At 46.3% G+C, this 16924-nt stretch overlaps 1 protein-coding gene across 1 annotated transcript in view; it reads left to right on the forward strand.

The window, feature by feature from the left end:
• The window catches only part of Tacr1 (tachykinin receptor 1), a 165415-nt gene extending 150365 nt beyond the window's left edge, over positions 1–15050 (forward strand). The window contains exons 3-5 of the mRNA XM_052720817.1: positions 7289–7439; positions 9236–9432; positions 11968–15050. Coding sequence (XP_052576777.1) covers positions 7289–7439; positions 9236–9432; positions 11968–12259 — 640 coding nt within the window. The 3' untranslated portion in view covers positions 12260–15050. The remainder of the gene's footprint in view (positions 1–7288; positions 7440–9235; positions 9433–11967) is intronic.
• Positions 15051–16924: the final 1874 nt, after the last annotated feature.

A 16924-nucleotide genomic window follows, 5' to 3' on the forward strand; every position in this document is an offset into this window, starting at 1 on the left:
GGTCTTTGTCTCTCTTACCTCTTCCACCAAATGCATGCTATCTTCTCTTGGCCTTTGACCCTCTACTCCACCTTTCATGGCTAAGACTACTGAGAAAGGAGTCTCCAGCCACCATCTGTCTCCATTTCCTCGTTTCCCATGACTCATCCCACCTGGTCCAATCACTGACCTCCTAAAACAGTTTTGTTGTTGTTGTTGTTGTTGTTTTGTTGTTGTTTTTTGTTTTGTTTTGTTTTTTCCCAAAGCCAGACAGGAGGTTCACAACCTCATCCTCTCTCTTCTCAGAGGTCTTCCCTGGAGCCTCTTACCCTCTAAATGTGGTCTCTTCCCTTCTCATGGCCATCCATATCAAGTCATCATCTCTTGGACCCCTAATCTAATACCAGCCTTCCTGCTCTAGATCCAGACATCTACCTGCCTTCCCTCAAGGTCAGTTCCCTATAAGCCTGGTCCTCCCCGCTCCTCCTCACTCCAGAGTGCCAAACTGGGAGTCCATGTTTGTGGATATGCACGGTAGCTCCTGTGTAGGCAGACTGTTAACAGTCCTGCCTAGAGCTTGATTGGGTGGATATGTAAAACCTCACTCTCCACTGCTCCAAGATCGAAAGCCAGGTCAGTTATATTTTCAGAAGGCAAGTCTCCAGATCTTCCTCCCAGCCATGACACCTACAAAATCCCTTCCCTCCTACCCGTCCATCTAGCCTCTACATCAGCGGTTCTCAACCGGTGTGGGTCGTGATCCCTTTGGGTTGTGTATCAGATATTTACATCATGATTCATAACAGTGGCAAAGTTATAGCTATGAAGTAGCAATGAACTAATTTTATGGCTGGGGGGTCACCACATGAGGATTAAAGGATTGTGGCATTTGGAAGGTTGAAAACCACTGCTCTACACCCAGTTATTCTCATTTCTGCCAGATCACTTCAGAGCATCCAGAAGACTGGATCTTCCAGTCTTGTCCAACTCCACCAAAAGTTCCACCAGGCCCTGCTCCCGTTAATCCTCTGTAAGAAGCAGTTTCATGGTTGCCCATCAGCTTAGAATTAATTAGGAATTCCCTAACCTGTCATAAAATGTCCCTCATGATCTGGCCTCTATCTTCCTTTATAGCTAAGACTCCCAATAATGCTCCATACACAGAGAGCCCAAGTTTCATTCAGTTTGGTGCATTGGCGAAGTACCCCCTTCATGCCTTGACCCTCCCTAAGTGTCCTCACACTCACTGGTTTCCATACCCAAGGTTCCCTTGCTGTCTGGGCCTGTCTGCCTCCCACTTCTATTTAAACGGCAGCTCCTCTTCCAGGAAGCTCCCCCTGCCCAATGGGATGGAGGACTCTGTATTTGTCTCACTGTCCATATACTTAGTTAAAAAAAAATCGCTATGTATCTAAGGTTGTTGCTAAATGTTTATCTACTAATATATTTTACATTGTATCCATATTTGCAAAGGACTTCCGGTACTAGGCAGGTTTTACACGGCCACTGACTCCCAATGTTCAGGCTTCCAACCTGAACTGGCACAGGACACTAAAGCAAGCGCACATTCTGGAAGGTGATACCTGTGAGGCTGCAGCTCTGACGAGCTCGCAAGGGTAGCTGGTGTAGCTCAGCTTTGGAGGTAGTGAGCAGCATGTGATGGGGGTAGGCAAGGTGATGCCTGCCATGGGGTGGATACTGAAAGGCAGCTAACGGGCTGGATGGAATATAGGATCACATACGTGACCATTCTTTAGCAGCTGAAAATTTCCACCCACTGCCTTCCAAGCCCAGAAAGCCAGTGCATCAGCAACACAGTGAAGCCATCTCCTTAGAGTGAGGATGGGGAACACAGACCCATGCCTGCTTGGCCGCCTTCATTTCCTGCTCCAGGGCACCTAGAGTCCCCATCAAGTGCATTATGAAGACACCAAGATGCTATATAATTAACGTGGCAACATTGATTTCAAACGTTGAGGATTATTCCAGAAACAGGCACGGCCGATGCTTTGAACAGCAAAGTGACTCAAGCTAGTGAGATGTAAGGAAACCTGGGTTTGTGTGCATTGAGGTATTAAGGGTGGGAACCTGTGGGATCTGAGGGCCACTCGGTCTACACTGGGCAACCTCACTCTGTATAAAGTGTGTCAAGCCTCCCTGGCTGCTTAAAGAAGTTAACTAGATGAAATAAAACCAGAAACACATGTACACTCCCTTCTGAAAGCTCCCATGAGGGCGTCTGAAAGACGAGCACAGTCAAGTGCCAGCCCGCCTGTGTCTACACAACCCAGCGCACACCTCCGCCATCAGACAAGCTGTCGCTGCCTCCTGACCCATGCCTGCTTCTTTCTCTGGCTCACTCTTAGAGCATCACCGACCCCAGATCTCTTCTCCCAAGGCAGATATTACTTCGGAGAGCTCATAAAGTGCTGCCTGAAAGAAACTTAGGAAATATCAAGATGGAAAGCCAAAACAGGTGTGGAGCTGCACAAAATAGGATTACTCGGGTTTATTGACCAGCTTTCTAAAAGAGTGATCTTGGAACACACACACACACACACACACACACACACACACACACACACACACACACATATACACAGACACATATACATATATACACACATTGCCTAACTCCACTTAACTACAGAATATGGTAACACACACACACACACACACACACACACACACACACACACACACACACATATACACAGACACATATACATATATACACACATTGCCTAACTCCACTTAACTACAGAATATGGTAACACACACACACACACACACACACACACACACACACACACACATATACACAGACACATATACATATATACACACATTGCCTAACTCCACTTAACCACATTGCCTAACTCCACTTAACCACACATATACATATATACAAACATTGCCTAACTCCACTTAACCACATTGCCTAACTCCACTTAACACAGACACATATACATATATACACACATTGCCTAACTCCACTTAACCACAGGAAAAAAAAAAGTCTTCAACCACATGTCACAGTGAAATGTGTTTATTTTTATGTCTTATAACGAAGGGATTTCATTCATTTTAATTGAACTCGTTCAGAAGTTTTGAGAACCGGATACTATTTTGACAGTTTTCTTGTAGTTTCTGTGTGATAGGAGTCTATCTGAGCAAGATTTGGGGATGTGTTTAAACTTTGACCTCATCTAGGGATTAGCTCCATGTTTCAAGGAGGGGTCTGCTGGCGAGTTCACAGGGAGGAAAGAAGCAAAAGGTTGTAGATTTGCAAATCTGGAGAACTAGGATTGAGAAGGGCAGGTTAAAATACTTTATATAGTTATTTTTCTTTGAAAATATATATTTTAAGACCTACCATTTTAACCATCTTAAAGTGTACACTTCAGGGCTCAATGGTTAAGAACACATACCAGTCTTGCAGAGGACCTGAATTCAGGTCCCTGCACCCACACTGGCCAAGGAATCTGACATCCTCTTCTGGCCTCTGTGGGCACTGCACTCACGTGCACAGACATACACACAGAAACACATTCAAACACATAATTTAAAATAAATAAACTTTTTTTATTTTAAAGAGCACAGTTCAGTGGCATTAAAACATTCATCAGTTCATTTCTAGAACATTTTCATCACTCCAAACAGAAACTCTGTACACACTGAGTATGAATTCCTACTCTGTCCCTCAGGTACCTGAAAACCTTTCATCTGCTCCCTGTCTCTATGGCATATGTGTTATATGAAGTGGAATTCTTCAGAATTTACCCTTCTATGTCTATCTGCTCACTTATTCACTTAGCATAGTGTTTACAGAGTTTACCCATATACCAGGATACCACTCTTCTTTCAGGCTGAATAACACTTTATTGTAAGATATACCACAATTTATCAATTCATCGTTGACTTATATTTGTGCTGTTCCCATATTTTAGCTGTTATGAATAATAGTGCATAAGTATCTGTTTGTGTCCAGGATTTCTGTTTCTTTAAGTGTGTGCCTAGAAATAAAACTGCTAATAGCCAATATATATATATTATCCTCAATTATCCCTGTTAGGTACTAGAAAAGGCAATGTTCAATCTGACTATAACACTGTGTATATATGTTTGTGTATATGTCATGTGCATATGTTCTCACATACACATATTTGAACACTCATATGGAAACCAGAGGTCGACATCAGTAGTCACTCTTCACCTTATGTTTTGAGACAGGGTCTCGTACTGAAGCTGGAGCTCACCATTCTAGCTAGACCGTCTATATAATGTGTTCCAAGGATCTGTCTATCTCCATCTCCACAGCGTTTGGGTTACAGATTGGTACTGTCACATCTGGATTTTTTTCATGTGTTCTGCAGGTTTGAACTCAGGTCCTCATGCTTGGGAGGCAAGCTTCTTACTGACTGGACCACCTCCCCAGCCCCTGTAATATCTTTTCACCAAAATTAAGTCCATATTGTTTATTTCCAAAGAAATGACAACATTGCTTTGTGGATCCGCCTGTTGTAGTGGAGCACACATCTGAGGGAGCCCGTGGGAGGAAGATAGTACAAGTTCAGGGGCCAGGCTACACAGTGAGACCCTGTATCAGAAAAAACAAGGGAGGGGGAGGGGGAGAAAAAAGCTACTACTATTATCTCTAGGAATTAGCTACCCCTGTAAGCACAGGCCCCTCTGATCAATAAGAGCCCAGATACCAAAGGATAAGTTATAGGAGGAAAGTGATTTAACATGTACTCTAATGAAGTCATTCAATTACAAACACCCATGGAGACCCAACAGAGACTCATCGGTCTTGCAGATTCAAAGCCTAAAATAGAAGTTCCCCATCCTCACTATCTATTACAATAAATTAGGAAATTTTCTAGATTACACTCTCCTACTCCCACACCCAGGCTGATTGAGTGAATACCTTCAGCCACTGGGCATTAAAAGCTCCCATAGTGACTCTTCTATGCATTTGAGGCTGAGAACCACTGGTTCAGGGCAATGTTTTTCAATTTCTGAACCAGGAACAGAAGCAGCATCTCCTGGGAATTTGCTATAAGTACAAGGGATTTGGCATAGGGGAGACAACTCTGCTGTGGGATAAAGCTCTTGTACATTGGTTTAATAAAATGCTGATTGGCCAGTAGCCAGGCAGAAAGTATAGGTGGGGCAAGCAGACAAGGAGAATTCTGGGAAGAGAAAGGGCAAAGTCAGGAGTCCCCAGCCAGACACAGAGGAGGCAAGATGACAAGGCAGAACTAAGAAAAGGTACCAAGCCATGTGGCTAAACATAGATAAGAATTATGGCTTAATTTAAGTGTAAGAGCTAGTCAGTAATAAGCCTGAGCTAATGGCCAAGTAGTTATAAATAATATTAAGCCTCTGTGTGATTATTTTATAAAAGGCTTCAGGACCGTGAGCCAGGCAGGACACAGAAAAACTTCCAACTACACAACTCGGTGGGTAAAGTTCTGTGCAAGCATGGGGACCTGAATTTAGATTCCCAGGACCCATGCAAAGAGCCCAGTGAGGTGGTTCACACCTGTAATCCCAGAACTGGGAGGCAGACACAGGACGATCCCTGGAGCTTGCTGACCCCACAGTCCAGCCAATCAGTGAGCTCCATGTTGAGTAAGAGACCCTACCTCAAAAAATAAGGTAGAGAGCCATAGAATAAGATAACCAATGTCAACCTGTGGTTTGCACATGCAGATGGTTGGGCACACACACCCTTAGACATATAATCACCTACATATACACATGCATATAAATGTATGCACCACAAACACAAATGGGAAAAATAAATGAATGCTGATTTTTTTTTATGCCCAGTCCTCTGCAATTACTCAAGTTCTCTAGGGGATTCTGAGACCAACTGTGAAGACCACATGGATCCAAAGAAAGAAGCATCTATTGGACAACAGTATCTTCCCACACATCCTCCACTAGACAATCCCAGAGAGCACCCCAAGGCAGTGGCCCATCAAGGCACAACCAGAGCATTTGGTCATTTGAGCAATCGTTAATCAGTCCACAGGAGGCAGAGCTATTCTTTCAGGAAGGGACCATGGGGGAGTCTTGGAGTGTTCTCTGGTTCGGTCCATTCCTGTCATCTCTAAATGCTTGCTCGCAAGCATAGTCACCACAGCAACCTGAAGGAAGGACTGAAAGCAAATTGTGCACACAACACGTGGTCACTGCTGTGGTGGCTATAGGGGGAAGGTGACTGCCCAGGGGACCTTGAGAGCCCCAGGAGCCAAGATCAACCTGCCTGCACATAATAGATGTGCTACCACTCTGCCTCACCAATTCTACAGCTCGTGACTCAAGACTCCTCAAGTGTTTTTTTTTTTGTTTTTTTTTTTTTGGTTTTTCGAGACAGGGTTTCTCTGTGTAGCTTTGCGCCTTTCCTGGAACTCACTTGGTAGTCCAGGCTGGCCTCGAACTCACAGAGATCCACCTGGCTCTGCCTCCCGAGTGCTGGGATTAAAGGCATGCGCCACCACCGCCCGGCTCCTCAAGTGTTTTTAAAGTGTCGATTTTTGTATTCAGAGGAGGCTGGAGACGTGGCAGAGCTGTTGAGATTTACAAAGAAATGACTGAAAGCAAGTGGAGTGCTGATGAAGGAGAAACGGGGTGCTGGCACGGGTTCCCTATTGAAGAGGGAGAGTTTAGTCCTGACTGTAAGAGAGTGGAAGAAAACAAGGCTGTGGGTGGCTCTTCTCCAGTGGTAGGAAGTGGGTTCAGGGCCGGGAAGGTGTGGTGCACACCTATAACTACAATCCCAGATTGCAGTTTGAATGTGAAATATCCTCCACAGGTTCATGTGTTTGTACAGTTGGTCTCTAGCTGGTGGAGCTATTTTTGGAAGGCTGTGGAACCTTAGGAAATGGAGCCTTGCTGGAAAAAGGGATGCTAGGAGCTAGCCAGTTTTACAGTCCAGATACACTTCCTTTCCTATCTCTGCTTCCTGACTATAGCAAGTGTGGCCAGCTGCCTGTCCCACTGCCATGCCTTCCAGCCATGATGGACTGTGTCCCTTCAAAATGTAAGCCAAAATAAACACTACCTCCACTAAGCTGCTTCTTGCTGGACATTTGCTCACAAAAACAAGAAAAGTTATAAACATGGGGAAAGTCCACTAGAAGAATATGAATTAAATTGAGTCGTTCTCTCTGGCTTATCATCCATTCATTCTATACGGATGTCATTCCTCCCTGCATGATGGCCGAGGCTGAGCAAGGTGTTCACAAACTGTAATCGACTGCTATTTCTGATACTGACTCCTCTGTCTACCTCACAGGTACCACATCTGTGTGACTGTGCTGATCTACTTCCTGCCCCTGCTGGTGATTGGCTATGCATACACTGTGGTAGGGATCACACTGTGGGCCAGCGAGATCCCCGGAGACTCCTCCAACCGTTACCATGAGCAGGTCTCTGCCAAGCGCAAGGTGAGCAAAGGTCAGGCAGGCATAGCCCACCCTGGCACTGACAGTGGGAGAGCAGGGAGTCCCCAGAGGCAGAAGCTATAAGGCATCTCTGGACCTCAGGAACAGGTGAGGAAAGCAGGGTCTTTCTTCATGCCCACAAGTACATGTGCACATTCATATACAGTCATACACATGTGCAAACTCTCATATATGCACATAATCATACAAAAGTACTCATCCATACATGCATTTATATACATACACACCAACAATCATATGCATGTACACATCCACATACAGACACTTATACAAACACAAATATAAACAGTCATACACATGCACATATACACACCAAAAACCACTCATACACATATACATATACACAAACATACCCACATGCACAAATACATATATAGGCACTCATCAACATACACACACAAATACTCATACACATGTACACACACACACATGTACATATACACATATTGATGCTCATATACATATACACTCACAAACTTTATACACATATACTCATATGTCCACACATATACAAATACACTCAATCAAATAAATTCACACACATATACATCACATGTGTATTCACTCATATATAGATACATATACTCAAATACACTCATACACATATATACTTATACACAAATACACATTACTCATATATATAATATATATACACTCATGTATTTTCACACAATCCTTTATGTGCAGATATTCATACACATATTAACATACACATGTATATGTATATATTCATATACATAAACACAAACACATGAGCTAATATATACATATGCAAACATACACAAACTCATACACATGTACACTATTCATACACACACACATATACATGCATACACTTACACATACACAACTCATACACTCACCTATATACACATACATACAATTCAGACAAGTGCACACAACTCATACACATACACACATGCATACACAAAGCACTTTTGCCTGGGAATTTATAAACAAGAGAAATTGGTCTTCACAGCTCTAGAGGCCAGGAGTACAGGACCAAGGCAGAGTCCCTGTCTGGTGAGGGCACTTCGTGCTCACGGCTATTGCCTTTGCACTGAGAGCTCCCAGGCCTCTCTTATAAGGGCTTTAATCCTGTCTCTAAATCTTCGCTATCAGTGTCTAACTGCTTCCCAAAGGCCCGTGTCCTAATGCTGCCACATGTCACTGGCAGCTGTGATTCAGCATGTGATGGGGCCCGACTTGAACATTCAGGCTTCTGGGTCTCACAGACCTTCCTCAAGCCCCCTTTAAACACTGGACAGGTCCTTACAAGGGCTCTCCAGAGCTCTCCCGCCTTCCCTGTGTTTCAGTCTCCAGACCAAGCACCTTCCCCAACTCTTCCTCCCCAGCCCAGCCCTCTGCTGCCTTCCCTGGGCCTTCTCTCCTGAACCCCATTCACTTCTGCTCACTATCTCTCCCTTGGCTTCTCTGTACACTGCCCAGTAGGGTCACATAACAGCACATCATAGTCCTCGGAAGGGTTCCCAGTCCACTCTCAGGTTATAATTCTATATATCTGGGATGGGTCCAGGAACCTGTAACTCCTAACAAGTCCCTGGTGGCAGTGATGATGGCAGTCTTGGGCCGCATGCTGAGAACTGTAACCAGGATCTTTCAGCCTGAATGTCAAAGGTCTCCCAGCTTCCTCAGAAGAGGACATATAAAGTCCCCCCCCCCACTTCCCACCCACACTGTACGGTGACAGGGAGGAGACAGAAGCCACCCCACAGAAGGACATGCTGATGGACCTGCCCTCCTTGCCCTCTTCCCAGGTGGTCAAAATGATGATCGTGGTCGTGTGCACCTTCGCCATCTGCTGGCTGCCCTTCCATATCTTCTTCCTCCTGCCCTACATCAACCCAGATCTCTACGTTAAGAAGTTCATCCAGCAGGTCTACCTGGCCATCATGTGGCTGGCCATGAGTTCCACCATGTACAACCCCATCATCTACTGCTGCCTCAATGACAGGTGAGGACACTATGCTCACACACCCCAGCCACCACCACCATCAGCAAGCTAACCACACACTCCAAGCCATGCTCACTGGGGCTCTGCAACAGTTTGAGCCCAGAGTGGGTTGGTTCTCTTGACCAAAGGAAACAAGTTATCCTTAATTTCATGTATGACATGATTTTTTTTCCTGTGTATATGAAATTTTTTATGAGTGGCTAGCTGTGCCTGCAGGTGGAGGCCACTCCCCACCTTATTCCCTGGAGACAGAGTCTCTTACTGAACCTAGACCTGGGCTGGCAGCCAGTAAGTCCCAGTGATCTTGCTCTCTCCACACCCCAACACACACACACACACACACACACACACACACACACAGAGTTGAGGATATAGGTACTGTACAGATGTAACACAAATTCCTAAATGGTCTTAATAAAAAACCCAGAGCCAGATATTGGGGTAAATGCTGAAAGAACAGAGAGACACAGGAAAAAGTCACGGCCACGTCTCACCTTGCCAACTCCATGAATCCTCTGACTGAAATCCTCTGAGTCCTCACCTGAAAGGGTCCAGCCAAAAAAGCCTTTAGTTGCTGTCTCCTCATGCCTTATATACCTTCTTACTGGGGTTAAGGACATGTGATTCCCAAGCACTGGGATTAAAGGTGTGTGCCACCACTGCCTGGCTCTGTTTCTCTCCTAGACTGAGTTAATCTCATGTAGCCTATGTGTGACCTTGAATTCATAGCGATCCAGACAGATCTCTGCCTCCTTTTTGGGGGGAGGGTTCGAGACAGACTTTATCTGTGTAGCTTTGGAGCCTGTCCTGGAACTCACTCTGTAAATCAGGCTGGCCTCAAACCCACAGAGATCCACCTGCAGCTGCCTCCCGAGTGCTGGGATTAAAGGCGTGCACCACCACTGCCCGGCAGATCTCTGCTCCTGAGTGCTAGGATTAAAGGTGTGTGCCAACCCTGCCTGGCATCTATGTTTAATCTAGTGGCTCGTTCTGCTCTCTGATCTCCAGGCATATTTTATTAGGGTACACAATGTATCACCACAGACAGCCACACCTGGCTTTTACAAGGGTTCTGGGAACTTGGGTCAGGCCCTCACATTTCTGAAGCAAGGCCCCCTAACCCGCTGAGCCATCTCCCCAACGTCTGGTCTTCTGATTTTTTAAAAACTGGAGACTAAGTTAGTGGGCCTGAGGGCATGTTGTGACTGTTGCACATAGACAAGCCTGCATACTAGATGCTCTTCTCATCCACCGTTCCAGCGGGGTCACTTCCCCAGATTCGTCTTGCATTTCCAGTAACACAGAAAAGGAAAGGAAGTCAGGGCGTCCACGGTCTGGTTCCTGACCTTACATGATCTGACAGGCTCAGGGAGCCTTCTCCCAGCAGAGGTTAACGCAGACAATCCAGAGAAGAGAGACCCCCAGGGACTGACTGTCAACAGTAAAGAATTCACCCTGGCAGGTAGAGCACACCCAGGACAGGCCTGGGACACCAGGCTGTAGTGTAATTGTCACCCAAAGAAGCATCCAACCTCTATGTGGGGAAGGATGCCGAGATGAAGGGGAAATCCCTGTTACTCCCTTCTCTCTCTCACCAGTTGGGAAGGGCCCCCTGTAACAGAGACACGTAAGCACTAGAAGTACGTGAATGACATCTTCTTGAACTTGCTCCTGTGGTCTCTATGCATCTCACAGTTCCATCTTCTAAGAGCTTGATGACCTGTCTCTAGTTTTTTAGGTTAAATCTCCCAGTACATCTTTAAGTAAAGATGTTTCTCCATGTTTAACAAGTGTGGAAACTGAGGCACCCTGATAAAACACCACTGGCAGTCAAGGGTTGAGTCTAGATACATACTTTTACTGTGAGCCTGGTCTGTTAGTTACCTTTCTATTGCTGAAATAAGACACCCTGGCCAAAGCCTACAGAAGGGTTTATATAGGCCTGTGGTTCCAGAGGAGTAAGAGTCTGTCATGGCAAGGAACTGTGGCAGTGGGTAGTAGACATGGTGGCAGGGACAGTGGAGAGCTCACATCTCCAACTACAAACAGGAAGCAGAAGAATGAACCTGAAATGGCAGAGGCTTTTGAAATCTCAAAAACAGTGACATACTTCCTCCAGCAAGGCCAGACCTTCTAAGTACCAAACAGTACCACCAACCGGGGACTGAATATTCAAATGCCCGAGACTATACTTCTTGTTCAAACCTCACCTGGCAAACAGATCAGTAGATACACACAAATACCTACAGTGTGGAATAGTTTTTGTAGCTGTTCAATTAACCCAACACCTTCTATTCATACATCTGAGGAAACAATCTAATTCTTGGATGTCCCAAAGACAGACTTGATTTCACCTTGACAACTGTCCTTGAGGGGGACTTGTCCTCAACATCTCCAGATGTGAATTAATTTGAATATGTAATGACACAGAATCAGGCCTGTGTAGGTCCTGTGTTGAGGAGCTGACACCATAGGGTAGAAAACCCTCTTAAAGCAGGCAGTCCCGTGGCTCACCTCTCCATCCTCTTTCTCCAGGTTCCGTGTGGGCTTCAAACACGCCTTTCGCTGCTGCCCCTTCATCAGTACTGGTGATTATGAGGGGCTAGAAATGAAATCCACCCGATACCTCCAGACCCAGGGCAGCGTGTACAAGGTCAGCCGTCTGGAGACCACCATCTCCACTGTGGTGGGAGCTCATGAAGAGGAGCCAGAGGAAGGCCCCAAGGCCACCCCCTCATCCCTAGATCTTACCTCCAATGGCTCTTCTCGCAGCAACTCGAAGACCATGACAGAAAGCTCCAGCTTCTACTCTAACATGCTGGCCTAGGCAGAGGGCACATTTCAAGGGTGCGGCCACCAGCACATCCTGTGTCCTGATTCATTTATTCATGAAAGTCTTTGATCTGGAATCCGTTGGAAATACCCTAACACTGGAGCTTTTGGAAAGGGTCACGATAGTTTAAGGAAAACATTCCATGCTGTATTCAATCTGGATTCCTTCCTGTCCTTGTCCACCATGTCCACCATGATTGTGACCCAAGGCAGGTCAATGAACTTGTATAAAATGAGAAGGCTGGACTTGATCCCCTACAGTGCATCCCATGATTCCTGAACTGACTTCATCTGCATGCAGGTGCTCATTTGGGAAGGTGTGCTGCAGTCGTAAATCCAGCAGACCTACCTGCCTGGAGCTTCTGTCTTTCTTCAGTAAAGTCATGCTCAGCCATATGCAAACTAGCTCACACCTCCAGCCTTCCACAAGACAGTGTGAGTAAAAGAAGGCACAACATAAATCCAAACGAAAGCTGTGTCCCCCAGCTAAGCGCACATGAATAGAAAACATATATCCTCCTTTTTGTGACATCTCAATATTTCAGTTCATGTAAACATCATGGGATGGACAACTGTGTCCTTTTCTGCATTGTATCCCCAATGCAACCAGTTCTGACAGAATATGTCTACAGAGGCCACCTGATGTGTATTCTAACCAAGAGCCAAGAGACCCATGCCAGGCTTGACCTATCTGGGCCTCTTTCCATCTTTGTAAAGCAACAGGGCTGAACCAAATACTCTAAGTATCCTTTTGAGTCTCAGTGTTCCATGATTTAATGATGTATAGGCTTTGTTTTACCTCTCTCTCTCTCTCTCTCTCTCTCTCTCTCTCTCTCTCTCTCTCTCTCTCACACACACACACACACACACACACACACACACACACACACACACACACACACACACACTAAATTTTTTTAAAATGGCAGTCTCAGAAATACTAGGATTGGCAATCCCTAGAGATGGGTATGTGTAAATATTCTCCCATTGACCTCAAAACCCTGATCCAAACATTCCTTCTCCAGGAAGGTTCTGGTTTTGATAGAGCAGAGGACTCCATAGGAAAGCTTGGATCTCTCCAGCAAGCTGAGTCCATCTCTGAGAGCAGCATCAGGAAGATGAGCGTGTGAGCTTCCTGGCCTGGCTGCTCCTGTCTTCATACAGAGATCCTAACTCAGATTCTTCGCTTTTTGCTACATACAGTGTAGAGTGAGGAGGCTGCCCTCTGCGGCTACATTCCTGGAAGGAGGAGGCTTGCATCTTCTCTTCAGACTCTGAATCTTGCCCTCCTGCTCTACTTTGTTGGTCTCTGTCTATAAGAGATTGAATGGTCCACCAATCCCAAAGGATACTTAGTCTGCCAAGAGCTGGGAACTGAAAGCATCATGTCCTGATAGTTTCAGGGTCTCCAGCAGGTGAGCACACCATTTCTGTCTCCCAGAGACATGCCTTGGCCAGATGTGGCTGGAAGCCAAAGCTTCCTGTAACATTCATGAATGTCCTCCTGGTTCAGATAATTGGGTGCACAGAAGCTCCATCCGTCACATCAGAGAGAACAATGCCACCCACCACCAAGGTTTGTAGCTTTTGCCAGCCTTGTTGGCTCTAACCCTATGAGGGAATCAGCATGCCTGGGGGAGACAATGATTGTATAAAAAATGGTATAAGCCAGAAAAAAGAAACAAAAGGCATATTCTGCAGCTCATCATGGGCAATGTTTAATAAACTAAGTAAATCCTGCTCAATGACACTCTATGAGTGGAAAATAAATGTAGGGGCAACAAAAGTCAATGCCCAAATTGTTAACTATACTTCCAATAAAGAATCTTTCTGCATGTGGATGCAAAGTAACGTGGTTATGAGAAGTACCCAAGAAGAAAACATCAAGTGTTGAAGACATCCCATCTACAGAAGAGAAGGTTAGGGTAAAGTTGGCAAGGGTCTACAGAGTGCCTGCTCTGAACTTTGCCCTGGGCTGAGGACACACAGCTCCTTCCACCCCCAGGAGCATCCTGTGCCTGCCATTCCTGATGCACCAGTTCTGGAGGCACTGAGAAGCAGAATCTTCCTGGGGTTTTAAAGACTGACTTTCAATATGCGGACCTAAGCCAAAGGGTGGAGCTCTCAGAGAGCCTCTGCAATGGCAGTTCTCTGAGTCAGCCCAGCGGACCTTAAGGACTGAGATGAGCAATTTCATTCCATGTGTGGTAAGAGGGAAGACGAGGTGGACCTGGGCTTTATGGGTATGCAAAGCATCCCTTACAGAGGACCAGTGAGCTTCCCACTACCCCTGCTCCAAAGTCCACTTAATTTGTAGAAATGTCAATTCCTGTGTGTGAGAACACTGTGATTTGTGCTCTGTGCATGGGTCTCTTATTGAAATGTGTCACCCTGTGTTTATCTCCTATGAGTTTCCTTGATGTGCCCTCCAGTAGTGATAGACTGGGAGTCACCCTGGGCCATCCTTCCTGTGTTACCTCTAGCCTGTGGAATCCCAGTGCCATTGGCATGCTCCCTCTGTGCCAGTCTCCTCCCATCACCATTCTTGGTCAGAAAGGAGCTCTGAAGTGTACCTCATACTCAATATAACAGAAGGGTGGGGAAGGGACCCTGTGGAAAGAACACCCTTAACCCTTCAGCAGAGTACTAATACAAAGGGTTGAGTGGATCCTAGGAGAGGAAGGGCTCAGGCCTGGGGAAAAGACTGTCCATGGAGAGGGGTCTGTGTTTGGGGCCTGGGATGCTGGAAAGAATCTCTTATGGAAATAAAGTTATGCTTTCAGCCAGCTCATGTCTCTGTCTCTTCTCTAGGGAACAGGAAAGAACACTACTGGGGGGGGAGTGGGATGGTACTGGGAACTCTCACAAACTGTACACCCAGTAGGATGAAACCCAACATCTACTCAACTCTGTGGTGGCATAGGTATGGGCTGGCAAGATCTAGGATGTGTTTCCAGACTGGGAAACAGGAACTTGGAGTGGGATTATGTGGCAACGCCTATAAATAGAGAGGTGTCAGTTCAAGCTGTCCATGGGCAGATGACAAGGTGGTCAGATGTACAAGAGATGTCCTGGAGGCAAGGTCAAGGCACATCATTCGGGAAGAGAGGGGGCTCCAGCTAAAGGACACAGTGGGAGATGGAGAGGACTTTAGATCACCAATGAATGGAGATAGGGTGTTGGGATTTGAATGAGAAGCATCTCCTATAGGCTTGGGTATGTGACATTTGGTCCCCAATTGGCTGTGCTATTTGGGGAGGTTGTGGAACCTTTGAGAGGTGGAGCCTCACTAACAGATGTACATCACTGGGGAAGGGGCTTTATGGACTCTAACTCTGGAACTGTTAGCTCGAATAAACCGTTTGTTCGATACGTTCTGTAAGTTGCCTTGGTTATGGTGTTTTATAACAACAGAGAAGTAACTATCGCAGAGGGAGAGAAAAACCCAGCGTGTGTAGACACTGCTCAAGGGAAACCAACATCTGCCTTAGCAGAAATGGTCAATCTGGCACCCACCATGCTCAGTGACTGCCTGGGGTCTCCTGGAGAAGTGGGAAGGAGGTGTCCACACTTGAACAATGTGGCAGACCCAGAATGCTGCACCTGGGCTGTGGGGAGGGTGTCGGCTGATGGCCCTCCTCGCCCGTTCTTTCTCCAAGCCGATCTGGGCCATGCAGCCGCACAACCGTGCAACAACAGCTTCAGTCCAGGCCTCTGCATTTACTAACATGGCAGGAAACCACTGCAGAGTGGAAACCTCAGTGATGATCACTGTGAGCCCTGGCAGCGTGCCTCTCCCGCTGGGCCACCTCCCATGGGCAGTGCCATCCAGAGAGTCATAAGACACTGGACATACTTGCAGTGGCAGAGAGAAGAAAACAGAGACAGCCACCTGATAAGGCACCAGAAATTAACAGCAAAGATGCTCCTTCCTAAATTAAGGCACCTTAGAAAACGATCCCTGGACAAGCTTCAAGGAATCCACAGTCTCCTTCGAGATCCCCACAGCTCACATGGAAAACGGTCACGGGGGCGGGGGAGATCCATCTGAATATCCTCTAAAGCATCATTAACCCTATGCTGTCCAGCAAAAAGAGAGACCATGGAATGTTTCTAGGAGAGGGATGAGAAGCCTGAGGCCTTCCGAACTCAGCTAGAGGTAGATGAGCCCCAGAGGAACCAGCCTGGCTGCCGGGAAACAGCTTTGGAATAAAACCACACTTCCTCTCAGGCACCACACGATTTAAAAGCTTTAGGCAAAACCTACGAGTTCATGACGAAGGGGTGTGCTCACTCTTCTCCACGGAAAGACAAGTGTGCCCCATGCATAAGCAATGGTGATGCTTTAGTTACAAGTTAACAGATCACACAGGGTGTGGGAGACAGCTACGGAGACCCAAAGATGTTTTCATTTGCTCCAGGAGTGTGTGGCAAGCATCCTAGAGACAGTTACCCCAGGGCTCCCTCAATCCCTTTGGTACAAGAGTGAACAGACCTCCTCAGCTCTGAACCCCAGAGTGGTAGTTCAGTGAAGGCCCTGAGCACAGGCAGATGAGGTGAGGACACGTGGAGAATGTCCCTCTCCATAAATGGAGCATTTGAATCCCACAGGCAATGCTCTAAGACACCATCGCTTATTTCTACCTGTTCAGGAGAGCAG

The sequence above is a fragment of the Peromyscus californicus genome, unplaced genomic scaffold (assembly GCF_007827085.1).
Source record: "Peromyscus californicus insignis strain IS unplaced genomic scaffold, ASM782708v3 Scaffold_6__1_contigs__length_162567912, whole genome shotgun sequence".
NCBI lineage: Eukaryota > Metazoa > Chordata > Mammalia > Rodentia > Cricetidae > Peromyscus > Peromyscus californicus.